Source organism: Antedon mediterranea, chromosome 7 (genome assembly GCF_964355755.1).
Source record: "Antedon mediterranea chromosome 7, ecAntMedi1.1, whole genome shotgun sequence".
NCBI lineage: Eukaryota > Metazoa > Echinodermata > Crinoidea > Comatulida > Antedonidae > Antedon > Antedon mediterranea.
Window position 1 is genome coordinate 28,758,707 of NC_092676.1, and position 13,877 is coordinate 28,772,583.

The 13,877-nt window shown below is 34.2% G+C and overlaps 1 protein-coding gene and 1 long non-coding RNA gene across 2 annotated transcripts in view; one reads left to right on the plus strand and one right to left on the minus strand.

Moving 5' to 3' along the window:
• Nucleotides 1-13,578, plus strand: part of LOC140054182 (signal peptide, CUB and EGF-like domain-containing protein 3) — a 29,886-nt gene extending 16,308 nt beyond the window's left edge. The window contains exons 3-22 of the mRNA XM_072099076.1: nucleotides 799-924; nucleotides 1,052-1,177; nucleotides 1,562-1,681; nucleotides 1,966-2,088; nucleotides 2,177-2,293; nucleotides 3,124-3,240; nucleotides 3,703-3,825; nucleotides 6,872-6,988; nucleotides 7,189-7,311; nucleotides 7,586-7,795; nucleotides 8,220-8,339; nucleotides 8,817-8,975; nucleotides 9,322-9,525; nucleotides 9,737-9,901; nucleotides 10,043-10,210; nucleotides 10,554-10,715; nucleotides 10,856-11,059; nucleotides 11,340-11,492; nucleotides 11,850-11,929; nucleotides 12,040-13,578. Of these exons, the coding sequence (XP_071955177.1) occupies nucleotides 799-924; nucleotides 1,052-1,177; nucleotides 1,562-1,681; nucleotides 1,966-2,088; nucleotides 2,177-2,293; nucleotides 3,124-3,240; nucleotides 3,703-3,825; nucleotides 6,872-6,988; nucleotides 7,189-7,311; nucleotides 7,586-7,795; nucleotides 8,220-8,339; nucleotides 8,817-8,975; nucleotides 9,322-9,525; nucleotides 9,737-9,901; nucleotides 10,043-10,210; nucleotides 10,554-10,715; nucleotides 10,856-11,059; nucleotides 11,340-11,492; nucleotides 11,850-11,929; nucleotides 12,040-12,207 (2,885 nt within the window). The 3' untranslated portion in view covers nucleotides 12,208-13,578. The remainder of the gene's footprint in view (nucleotides 1-798; nucleotides 925-1,051; nucleotides 1,178-1,561; nucleotides 1,682-1,965; nucleotides 2,089-2,176; nucleotides 2,294-3,123; nucleotides 3,241-3,702; nucleotides 3,826-6,871; nucleotides 6,989-7,188; nucleotides 7,312-7,585; nucleotides 7,796-8,219; nucleotides 8,340-8,816; nucleotides 8,976-9,321; nucleotides 9,526-9,736; nucleotides 9,902-10,042; nucleotides 10,211-10,553; nucleotides 10,716-10,855; nucleotides 11,060-11,339; nucleotides 11,493-11,849; nucleotides 11,930-12,039) is intronic.
• On the minus strand, nucleotides 4,657-6,388 carry LOC140054183 (uncharacterized). Its single transcript, XR_011846491.1, has 3 exons — nucleotides 5,992-6,388; nucleotides 5,438-5,603; nucleotides 4,657-5,313 (listed from the first exon to the last, which is right to left on the minus strand). It is a non-coding gene; the product is annotated as an uncharacterized lncRNA (long non-coding RNA).
• Nucleotides 13,579-13,877: the final 299 nt, after the last annotated feature.

Here is a 13,877-nt window from a genome sequence, read left to right on the forward strand (position 1 = left end):
AATTTATGTTGCTTGAAAATGTATTGTTTTGTATATATATATATATATATCCTGTGCAACGTAGTTTTGTACTCATTGCTAATGTTGTAAATTACATTTCATTGGTGTAACTTATAATGAGTTTTTTTCTTCACAGTTTTTCACGAATGCATGCATAAAGCTCTGTCTACACTATCGAACAAAACAAAAACATTTGTGATGTTCCCAAATATGGTAGTGATATGACGTCATCGCGTCCGTATATGGGCACATTACATTTGTTGTCACGTGTTATAGTGTGTAGAAGCTAGTTTGTACAAACAAAAAGTGTGATGTGCCCATCACATATTTTTGTCACATGTTTGTCAGTGTAGACAGAGCTTTACCCTGAGCCATACATCAATGCATGATTTTTTCGGAAATATATTTTTCTACAATTATTTTTTTTTTAAATACAGTAGGCCTAAACCATTTTTTATTTATCGAAGTTATTCATCAGTTTACTATCATATTCCTAAATATTAAGATTTAATTCCATTTTATTGAACAATATGTTATGCATGTACTTTTATGATATCAAGGAAGATTGTTATACATTGCAAATACGTATAATAATGCACTTCATATTATATCTAAAGCCCGGTTCCCACTAGAGATGCAACGCAATGACGTAGCAGCCACAACGCACGCGAGTTGACCAAAGCGACAGTTCGAATACTTCATCGCTTGTGATTGGTCAAATCACTTGCGTTACGTTGCGTCTCTAGTAGTAATCAATAAGCATTACAAGGAATACAAATTGTTTAATTTTTGTCACAGGTGTGGACGAGTGCAATGTAGATACTAATGAAGGGTGCTCGGAAAATGAAACCTGCATCCCCACAAGTGAGAATCAAAAATGCTCGTGTAAACAGGGCTTCAGACGGACTCATTTAAACTGTCAAGGTAGAGTATACGTTTCTGGTTTTCTTGTTTTGTAGAATCAACTATAGTTAAAGAATTATTTTGTAGGGATTTTTAGAAATTTAATTTCATATTTATCTGATTGGGTTATTTACTTTTGATTTTCAAGATATCGACGAATGCAGTGGTAGCCTGGGTGAGGCGTGTGTCCACAGATGCATCAATATACCTGGTAGTTATCATTGTTCCTGTTTTAATGGCTTTGTGTTAGACATTGATGGCACAAATTGCATTGGTAAGTGAAACATAATCTTAATCATATCATAATCATAATCAACTAGCCTACATTATAATTAACGATCTTTCGATACGTTGCTCTTATTTTAGAACATCTCCATATCTCTCATTTCTTTTATTCTTAAAACTTATCAGTATGCGTATTATCCACCAGTAGCCGTATTCACCAATCACACTTAAGTGAGATATTTCCCTTAAATATTAACTATTTCACTTAACTCAATAAATATTTAAGTATTTCCCTTAAATTGTTTTCATTTAGATAGGAGATTTTTTTGTTCATTTTAAGGGGTAAGTGTTTCTCCCTTAGCCCAAGTGAGGATAGTGAATACGGCCATTGTAATATTGTATAATTCTTGTTTTTATCGTTTTATTTATTCAGATAAGGACGAGTGTGCATTAGGTGAACATAGGTGTGAGGGCCAATGTGTCAACACAGTTGGTAGCTATGAATGTATTTGCATTCATTCGTACTTGAATGAAGATGGACTGACATGTTCAGGTGAACTGCTTTTTAATGTTTTTAAATTTATTTTATCTATTTAGGCGCATGTGGCCATGGATTGCCAATAGTAAAATAATCACCTATCAGATAGGAGGTAGTCCCCCTGAATAGGGGCTATTTGTGAACCAGTTCACCGGGTAACCCCCTCTACAGTTTTTATGGGGAACCCTCTATTGTATACTATTACAACCTCTTCAGTTATGTTTTAGACAGTGGAGTTGTACTTTAGGTCGACTCTAGCCTATTGCTGTACTAACTGGTCCAACTTGTTCTTTCTTCAGATGACCCAGGGTGCGTAAGTCATGACCTGAACTGCGTACACTACTGTGTGGACACGAGTGCCGGATCGATATGTCAATGCCGCGCGGGATACTCACGTTCGATAAACCGGAACAACTGCATTCGTAAGTGTTTCAGATTAATTCTTGAAAGACCTTTTCTTGAATTACTTTTTTTACACCCAGACTAAAATTGTAATCATTTTTTTTTCAGCTAAGTGTTCCCTTGGTAACGGAGGATGCCAGCACATATGTGTTGACTCGCCTCCAGGTCCCATCTGTAGCTGTCGTCCTGGTTTCAACCTTAACACAGATGGCCAGACATGTATAGGTGAGTTTTACTAAAGCCTTCTAAAGATGCCGTTTTAATGAATATTCTAGATAGTGTATGTTTGGCACATATGGCGTATCATACCTATATTTAAGTTGCTGGAACCTAGTAGACAAAAAACGTCCGCTGGTCTGGTGGTGCCAAAAAATAAATAATTAACTTCTTGAGACTTGTGGCAATCCTCAGAAATTGTAAACTGTTGATTTGTACTGGGACACTTTGTATGGACGCGAGTCGTGTATTATTGTTTCTGTTTTAAATGCGTTCGGCGTCTCTGAAATATACCAACGAAGCTTAAACCAATCACGGCGCGATGGAGGATAACCAATCGCGTCGTGATTGGTCAAATTACTTATGGTTCGTCCTATAAAATAGGTAAAACCAAGCTTTACTAAAACAAATCACTAAACCATAACACTTTGCCTGTATTGTAAATAATTGTGTATAATACTGTTTCACTTAATAGTACAATGCTGTGATGTAGCCCATAACATAAGTTGCAATTTCTGAACTTGTTCTATCGACATGTGTTAATTTGTTACCCGTATGTTAATGTGTTAAGATAACAATTGTTGCATGTTTTTGATTTAATTTTAACTTTTGTTTAATGCTTTTAGTAACACCAGTATAACAACTGGGGGTTCTTTACTTAATTACATATCAAAATAACTAAACATTAATTAATTTATAACAAAAATTTAGAAAACGTGGACTATTCCATTATATGTAAAAAGGGGTAGAACCTTGGCATGTTTGCATGATGTAGTGTATGTTTATGCAGTGCTAGTTACTGTATATGTCGATTTATATAGTTGATGAATCTTATCCAGAGACATGCGGACTGAACAATGGCGGTTGCTTAGGGAAATGTACAGATACAGACGATGGCGTGGAGTGTAGCTGCCGTGCAGGATTCTGGCTCCAACTCGACAATCGCTCTTGTAAAGGTAAATGTGACAATGTTTCTTCTCGTAATACGTAGTTACGAGATTTATTTGCGAGGTTCGAGCCTTGCGCATGCGTATATCAGTGAGAATCTGTAAAGTTTGCTGTTGACTTAAAGATAATGTTCGTGCTCCTACCTAAGTTTGGATGACAGAATATTTAAGTTATGGGGACATCAATTTGTTGGTGACAAAACGTTGCTGGTTGGTTGGAAATTGTCATTGTCTATAAACTTTACGTAACAAAAATGTAATGTGCCTATATATGGACAACATGATGATGTCATATCACTACCATATTTGGGCATATCACTACCATATTTGGACACATCACACTTTGTCAAACTAGTTTGATAGTGTAGACAGAGCAAGGTGACATGGGGCAGTAAGTAGTGACAGAGCAATCGAGAAGTACGTAATTACAGCTAACTGAAAATAATAATATTATTTATATGTATTTTTTAGACATCAACGAATGTTTAAATAACAGAGGAGGATGTACCAATGAATGCAGGAACAAGATCGGAGGATATGAGTGCTTGTGTCCAAAAGGCTATACACTATCATCTAATAAAAAAACATGTGTTGGTAGGTATTTAGACCTGATGAATATGTTCTTTCTTCACTAAAGCGTGGTTCCCACTAGCGACGCAACACAAGGACGTACCGCAACGCAAGTGAATTGACAAATCACAAGCGATGGCTTATTCGCTTGTGATTGCTAAAGGCCTGTGCACACCGAACGCGAAGCCGCGAAGCGTCATGCGTCACGCGTCATTCGACGGATCGCTTTGAAAGTTGAATTGTCATGCGTCTATTAGTTTTTCTTGTCGGTTCCCACTAAACGCGTCACGATGTGCTGATTCGTCGCGATTGCTAGGCCTAGGAGATAGTGGGTTGGCCAATACAATGCTACATTTAAAATAAGATGACTGAAGTATTTCCTATGTAAGTTTAACCAGAGAAGAGTTAAATTAAAATGTAATTTAACTCTTCCCTGGTTACACCAATCACAGTGTTTGGTTTTGGTGGGAAAATGTTATCCGTTTCCAAAGCCTGAAATGTGCATGATTGTATGTATATATCACAAGGACAGAAGAAGATGTATCCAATATCAATACAGTTACAAGAATTAAAGCATTTATTGCATGTTGATTACACGTACATGTGATCTGCTGACTGTATTTATTAGTGGTGTTACAAATATCTTTCAACAGAGGTTATTATAACCATATAAAACATTTCATATAAACACGAACTGGGAATCTTCCTGGGTTTGTCATTTTCAAATATAAACTATAGGCCTAATATTAATGTAAAGTTTTCACATTCATTTTCTAATTATTATTAAATATTATATTATTCATGACAAAACATACAGTTTTTTTCTCATTAGTTTAAATGTAATAAATATCCCAAACTCATATTTACACTGTATATTATCTTATGACTTTTTCACATAAATACACTTATTGAAATAGTGAATCATTGTTTTTAAAAGGTATCATTAAATATCAACCAGATTTTCTTTTTTACTACTCCTGAATACTTTCGCAAAATAATATCAAAATAATAAATTTAAAATGTATCATCCCAAAAAAAATGAAAATTGAAGAAATATTATTATTGTTAAAAGTGAATAACTAACCCTAAAGTGTTATACTGTATTACACACAACGAAAATGTTTTAAATTATATTTTCAGGAAGACAATATAATAATCTTTTCCAAAAAATGACACTAAACTTAAAGATGTATTGTCCCATAGAATCATGAAAAATGAAGATGATTAAAATCAAATTTGAATAGGTCATTTTGTAGTTTTAACAAAGTTAATCACTTGCATAGAAAAAAAACCCCAAAAAACTTATGTTTTCACTTATAAAATGAAAAAAATTCCATTAGCTGGCTGCCAATTTGACTATTTTTTTTAGTATTGGAGTATAACAAAACATATACATATTATATTTCCATGTGTTCTCTATTGCTAAAAAAAGACATTCAGTTCAGCTTTCCTTCTATAACCACTTAATAAATACTAGTTACAGTCCAACTCCTCCTTAATCTCTTCCATTTTCTAAAAAAAAAAAATGAAACAAGTATTAATAAATTGCTATAGTAAGGCATATTGCTCAAATCATTTTTTCTGGCCAATGTATGTCACCAACTGACATACCCATTTGAAAAAAGTCTATACAAACCTGTATCAGCCTCATAATTGCCAGTCCACATTTTTGAGGAGCAATTGCTCTTAATTCCATGGCAATAATATACTGGCCGCTTAAACTACTATCTTGGTCATTGGTGGAGTTTGTAACGCTGGTAATAGCCTGAAGGATTCCATTTATCAATGTTCATCTAATTGACCTAAAAGAAACAAAAACAACAGTATTTATGTATTAATATTACTACTAGGCCTATCCTAGCCTTACAACACTAAATCAACTAAATATTAGGCCTATCAATATTAATTAATAATAATAAGTAGGCTAGGCCTAGCTAGGCCTAGAGTAGTACTGTACTCATATTTAGTAGTAGGCTTAACCTAGGCTAGGCCTGGCCTAGCACATAGTAGACTAGTAGGGATTAGTAAGTATTATGTAGGCCTATAAGTACTACTTGGCATGGCCTAGCCTACTAGGGTATATGTAGCCTAGGCTAGGTAGGCCAAGCTAGCTAGGCTAGGCCCTAGTATTGCCTAAACCTAGGTACGCCTAGGCCTAGGCCTAGGCTAGAAATAGGCTTGTCAACTCACTTTACAAATTGATCTCTGACGCGTTTTAGGCCTAGTTTTTCTGGCATTCTTCTACACAGATGTTTGTCTGAAATTATTGTCTTCATGCATTAATCCTTATGTTTCTGTCTGTGTATGACTTACTTCCCTTATCGTAAAGACAAGAAGGGTAAGTATTTCCATAAAGACCTCGCTCGTCAGCCACCATTTTTTTGCCGTCGGTGTCGTCGTCGATGAAATGAGAGATATTCCTGACTTCTGATTGGTTGACGAACGCAAACCGCGCTCGCGACGCCTCAAAAAGTTGACCAAGGTTCAACTTTTGAAAATTCGCGTGCGAAGCCTTCGCTGCTGTCGTTTTCAACGCGTTGAAGTTGAAATTCGACTATCGTACACTGTTCGCTTGTATGTTCACACTGGAAGCGTCCTTGCCTGCCGCGTGCGTCACTTTTTAACGCGAAATTCGCGGCTTCGCGTTTGGTGTGCACAGGCCTTAACTGTCTATAACTTTGGTTAAAACGCTTGCGTTGCGTTTACGTCCTTGCGTTACGTTCTAGTGGGAACCAAGCTTAAAGTGTAATGTTTGGTTTCCACTAAAACAAAGTACCTATTGTAAGCGCAACACAAGTAATATTCATCATTTGCGATTGGTCAAATGTTTGCGATGCGCCTACGTCATTTCGTTGCGTCTTAAAGCTTGGTTCCCACAAGGAAGCAACGCAAGCGAGTTGTTGACCAATGACAAGCGAATAATATTCATCGCTCGTGATTGGTCAAGTATCTTACGTTGCGTTACGTCGTTGTGTTGCGTCTCTGGTGGGAACCAAGCATTAATGGGAACCCAGGTTACGTAAAATGATCGTAAAATTTAAAAGCGGTTTTTTTTCGGTTTTTTTTTCAGATATAAATGAATGTGAGGAGCGAGACGCTTGTCAACATACATGTGTAAATACAGATGGAAGCTACCATTGTTTATGTAACCAGGGTTATCAAGCGTATGGTATCACACATTGCGGAGGTAAGGTATTTTTTTCATAAATAATTTAGTTAAGGTTGTTTAAATTAAGATGGATGCCAATTTTTTTAAACAAAAATCAACATAAAAAAAATGACGATTATGATATAATTAGGAAGATGATGATAGTGAGTAATTATTCAAATACACTTTTAAATCCTAAATAAATACATCTTTCTATTGTGAAACATTTTCTTCTTCAGATATGGATGAATGCTCTGTAAACAATGGCGGATGTGAACACAATTGTATCAACTTCCCAGGAAGTTACCGCTGTACTTGTAACAACAACTACAAGTTGCATCCAAACAGCAAAGACTGTGTCGGTAAGAATGACGTCATTCAGAAAGTCTGCTGATAGTATTCCAGTTGTTTCCAATCCTAGTTTTCCACTAATGACGCGTTCAATGACGCGTTCAAGTCGCGCGAACAAATTCGCCAAGTGGGCATGGAAAATACACTGAAGTACTCCATGAGGGTTTTCTCGGCATTCCTGCTTTCTGTTCTCCTTTGGTTTCCATTGTAGTGCCCTTTAAGTGATATAGTCTTTTATTTTTGTATTTCAATATCTGACTACCATCATTCCTGTCTTTAACTTAGAATCGACAAGTTGTCTGAGGTTGCGACCGCCACCCAAAACGATCGTTGATTGTGACAGCAGAGGACTTGTATGCACGATCACCTGCAATTCAAACTCACATTTCTCAACGTCTATGAAAGGCCGTAATATGTTTGTTTATCGTTGCAATAAGAGCACACAATTTGAGTGGTACAACAATGATCTCAATCAGACCATGCCTTCCTGCTCAGGTACATGATTTTCTAATCAACTTCACTTTTTGTTGAGTAATTGCATGGATTTTATATATATTTTTTCCTGTAGTTATAAGACCCTTCCTTTAAAGCTCTGTCTACACTAGCAAATTTTATGTGACCATATATGGACATGATGATGTGTCATATCACTACCATATTTGGGCATATCACTACCATATTTGGGCACATCACACTTTTGTCAAACTAGTTTGTTAGTGTAGACAGAGCAGTACAAAGAAAGCAACGAAGTGGTACTATGGCTTGTTGACATGCTTGCTTACCAATCATATTTTCATTGCTGTGTGATGTTCTCTCTTTACCATTATCATCCATTTATTTAATTATGCTACTTTTTCCAACCTAATCATAGTTTTATTAATTTATTTTTCACATTTTTATTTCTCCCTTTTTCGAGTAGAGGCCATTGCGGCACCAACGTTCCAGCGAAAGGCAACGTTTTCTTTTAAAGCCGATAAGTGCCGGTCAAAACCAAGAGTCAAAAATCGTTTTCAAGAAACTTTAAATAAGAAAATTTCAGGTACAAATGCTGTTCTGCTTTTTAAACTCACCCCCTCATTATCATTTCATTTGCTTACTAACGTACTGCAAACTAAGAGCAAAGAGTTTTTCCCAAATATAACTTATCATTTACAGTAATTTGAATCATGTTGTGTACAATAAATTTCATCAGAGTCTTTCTATATATTGATAAAGTGTTTTAAGTATGTCATAAAAAAAATGCACTGAATAGCCATTTGGAAACCTTTTAGATTTCCATAAAACTGATCATTTCTATAAAACTTTTCATAGAAAAACACATTAGGAAACGTTTAAGACCATTTTTAGAATTTCGATAAAACTATAAAATATTTAAATATTTATTGAATTTGTAAGCACATAGGTTAAACCCAAGGTCCAAAATATACAGATTTCCATAACAATTACGGTGAATTTAAAAAAAATCAATATTATAATCTAATCATTTTAAACATGTTTGACTTGTTGTTTTCCACAGAAATTGAAAAGGGTTCATGTACAAACCAGTGCCAAGTGAACTCAGTTGAATTGCGTTGCAAACACAACAGAAGCAAAAGAGCACGCCGAGCAGACTCCAATCGGTCGCTGGTTATAGAGGCAGATTTTGAAATACAAATTATCCCCGAAGAGCCTACAGGTAGGCCTACACTCAACCAATCACTCCTTCCTTCCTTCACATACATTCATTTTTTCATTCATTCATTTTCTTTCATTCTTTAATTCATCATTTCATTAACTGAAAGTTTGCGTACTAGATCGTGGTTGATCGAAGTTTCAATTACATTTTAGTTTTATTGTATCGTTTTGTCCTATTTTCTCAAAGACAACTGTAACATACAATGTGTTTGTTCACTCAAAAGCCAGAATTGGCTGGTCTTGTTTTAAACAAGAGTGTGATTAAATAAATAAATAAAATAAATAAATGATAAAAATACAATAGAGAAGTAAACAATAATTATATCTGATGGTTTTTATTTGTTTAGCTTCCTGTAATATCGAATGCGTAAGGAAACATAGCGAGAGAAAGTTGAGACGAATGGTAAATGAGCTTCGGAGGTCAATCAACAGAAAGCTCTTCTTCGTTGACTTTAATGGCAGACAATATGAGGTCAATAAAAGGTCATTGTTAACTAAAGAAACGGAAATGATTTGCACTGTGGGAAAAGTGATGGTTGCTGGGAAATGTGGTAAGTCACTTAATTTTAAAAATCTATTATGTTCATTATTATTTTTAGTATTGCCATCATCACTAAAGTAATTATTAATCACAAAATGACTTTATTTTCTTTGCATTGCTCCATTTGCTTCTTTGTAACTAACAAATTACTAAATAATAAACGTAAATTAAATTTGCAACAAAGTATATTAACTAGATTGATTTATTTTATATAAATATAGTTGCTTGTAGCATGGGTACATATTATGACCAGGTAACCACACATTGTGTTCTGTGCCCAACTGGAATGTACCAAGATATGGAAGGCCAATTGAACTGTAATCCATGTCCATCAAGGAGCAACGATTTTGGCATTGTTGGCGCCAGGAATGTAACTGAATGTGGAGGTATTATATAGTATTAAGTTATGTTACTATACATCATATTAATTGGTAAAACAAGTTATAATGTCAGAGTTTGTTAACATAAATTCTTTGAAAGATTAAAGTAATGATTGTTTAATATTATATGGTTATTAATCATTTCAGGTCAATGTAGACCGGGTGATTATTCTAAAGATGGCTTCCATCCATGTAGGCCTTGTCCTGTCGGTCATTTCCAGCCTGAGCCAGGCAGAGCATCGTGTCGGCCATGTGGGGGTGATTTAAGCACTGCAGACGTTGGTTCAGCATCATTCCAGCTATGCCAAGTCAAAGGTAACTTTACTTATAATAACTTTCTTACACAATTTTTAAGTTATTTTTCTGAATTTGTTTTTAAGCAACCCAACAGACCATGCCTATTGAATTTCAGAAAAATCGGTACATTGCTCACGTCAGAAAAGCTTATTAAAATCTCGAGTAATCTGTATCTTCACTATGGCCGAAAGCACGCCCTCTTCATTTTGTCAAAGATCTTAACAAGTTTTTTGCTCAGCAGCGCTTAATTATAGTAGGAAAATATATTTTAAAAGGAAAAAACATAAAACTACACATAGTGCGGATAACCAAATGTAAAATGATATCAATTTTATTATTTAGTTTTGTAATTTTGATTTAGATAATTGCCAAACTGGAAAGTACTACGATACAGGATCGCACCAATGCCAGCCTTGTAAAAAAGGATTTTATCAAAATGAAACTAAAATGAATTATTGTATTCGTTGTCCTGGCAACACTACAACAGACTCAGTCGGTGCTGATGATGTTAGTTTATGTAAAAGTAAGTGCTTATTTTTTTGTTTTCAAAACATTACTTTGTTTGAATGTTTTGGTGAGGTTCTTATAAGAAAGTGTCACCAAAAAAAAACCCGAAATTACTACAATAGTAACTATAGGTTTATCTTGACTTAAATGTTTTAGGTCACAGGTGTGGTGGTGTTATAAGTGCAGGAAAGGGTTTTATTGAGAGTCCCAATTACCCAGGCAACTACCCAACGGACGTAGAGTGTGTCTGGACCATAACGCCACCTTCAAACCGACGTATATTGATTGTCCTTCCTGAAATTTACATTGCAAATCAAATAAGTGATAGGTGCGAAGATTTCTTAGTCATGCGCAGAACAGGTGAGTGAAAATAATTTTTTAAATAATTCCTACTAGGTTTATTAATGTTATAATCAATTTATGTCTTTGAATGTTTTCCTTGTTTGTGATGTAATATTTTCAGACTTGTTCTCCATTTGGTAGTACACACTAGACTATTACAACTAATGAATGGAGTTCCTCCAATATTCATAAATGATATTATCATAATTATCATAATTATTATATCAAATTTGGATTAGCGGTTTATGTCTTTATTAGTTTTTCCAAATAATATATTTGTCTTTATACCGTTTTTTAGAATCTCCACACTCCACAACAACCTTTGAGACATGTGAGACATACAGAACTCCGCTTGCATTTACAGCAAAAACGAAGAAACTATGGATTCAGTTCAAGTCAAATGAAGCCAGAACGGCAAAGGGATTTCGAATTCCTTACGTAACTTATGAAGGTAACATATTTTTGTTTTGTGCTTTTTAGAATAAATTACACCATAATCGTACAGGCCACTATAAGAATGATATGAGCTAAAACGTAATATGAATTAAAGTTTAGCTAAAATGGAATGTATTCAGAAAAATGAACTAACAATAGAATTCGATAAAGAAAATAAAGAAAGCGATTCTGTAAAAAGTGTATTCTGTGTGTCAGGTGATGTCACTAGGCGTGGTTACGTGACGTGACGTTTGTGACGTACAAATACGGTTACGCAACAAATATTAAATTATAATAATTTAGATTACGTCACATGTGTGTACTCATGTATCTTACAGTTATTCATTGAATTGATGGTTTTTTACTTTTTTAGAAGATTATGAATTTCTGATTGAAGATATTGTCCGTGATGGCAGGCTTTATGCCTCTGACCAGCATCAGGCAATTCTACAGGTAAACTTGATTTTTTTAATTTTTTGTTCCAAAAAATAAATTTTTCTCTTAACTAATATTATTATGATAGACAATTAGGTATAATCATTATTTTCATATTTTATTTTCAGGACCAGAAAGTTGTCTCAGCTCTGCTAGAAGTTTGTGCAAATCCACAAAAATATTATCAATACAATACTGAATATCAGTCTATTTTACCAGACTCCTTTGTAAAGTTTTTAGAAACAAAAATAGAAATATTTCTTGGCATCCCGAAGAAAGCGCCTGGACGAAGATAGCCTAACAATTGTAATACTTGTATATATTAAAGCACAGAATATTTTCTGTATATTTTGAAGTTGTACATATTTTTTTTAAATAAATGTTTTGTGTGCAAAACCTTGATATGGTGGGGGCGTGATGAAATCATGAGTATGGGAATTATTTATCTTGAAATGTTATTGCTGTATTTACAAATGACTGATGATGAATGATAATGTTTAATTTAAATGGTGGCTTGAATCAGTTCAAGGCTTAGTTACATTTATGTTGCCATGGTTACGTAAAGGTGTAGGTGGGTGGGGGAGGAGGTAGTGTTGTCAGTCCGTGACAGGATTTGTATGGAGATCTATTTTAGAGGGCTGTATTCACCAATCAAGCTTATGGATATTTATACTTATAAGATTATTTATCTTAATAAATATACATTTTATTAAATTATTATTATAAATTAATATTAAATATTTAAGGATTTCTTTCTATTCATTTTGAGAAGTTTTACATTTTAAGATGAAATGTTGTCGGGTGAATTATATACGACACATGTACAGATCTTTGTGCAAGAATCTTTCCATGTCGAAATGTGTGTACCCAAGAGAGACATTTTGCGTGACGCCTGCTATCCTGTGTATAATAGTGCTTGTAAATGCTGACGTAAATGTGATTAGTTGTAATTGCACTGTTATCTTGTAGTTACTTTATCATGAATGAAAGAAATTATTTAAGGGTACTGGACTGTTTAAATATTAAGTCAAAAGGGGAGTCCTACACAACAATGTCGATGTATCCATCAATGTGGAGAGACAACTTCACCCATAATTGGACAATAAAGAATTGGTTGTTGCAGAACTCGATGCCAAAAGGGTCCTCTGAAAAAAAAATATTCATATTGCAATTTCAATTTGCCTTGTTAAAGAATTGTATTCATAATATTTAACTTTAAAAAAAATGAATTGATTAATTATCGATATATTTTGAATTGATTAATTATCGATATATTTTGAATTGATTAATTATCGATATATTTTGCGAGGAGGAATAGCCTGGCTCCAGGGGACACTTTATCGCTGTGCCCAGAACACTAACAGTTTTGTTCTGAAACGTTACAAAGGGTAGGCCTACAATATTGTATATAATATAGCAATTTTATATTTTTAATGTAATTGTGAACTTGTAAGTTCGACAAGCTTCCGATATGTTTTTGTTTGTATAGTCTAACTCTAATTTCTTGTTGTTTTTAGTTATAAGAGAGTTCATTTTCTCTACAATTAACATATTCTGCATTTAGACTGTCGAATATGCCTAAATGTGCTATAAGCACTAATTTTGAACTATAACTGCGAATCTGGTGGCAGCGTATTGTAAGATAACAATAAATTATGTAGATTTAATGTTTTGTTTTTTTTCGTTTCCATCTTTTAAAACTTGTTACATCGATGTTAATGTTAAACCTCTATGTCACATATTTAATCTGTCTTTAACAAAAGGAGTTTTTCCAAATAAATTGAAATTGGCAAGAGTTACTCCCATCTTTAAAGCAGGAAAAAAGGACACTTTATCTAATTACCGACCGATCTCAGTCCTTTCGCTATTTTCTAAAATATTAGAAAGAATTATCTATAATAGAACCTATGCCTTTATGGAAAAAAATAATATTCTATTCAATAAGCAATTTGGATTTCGCAAACAT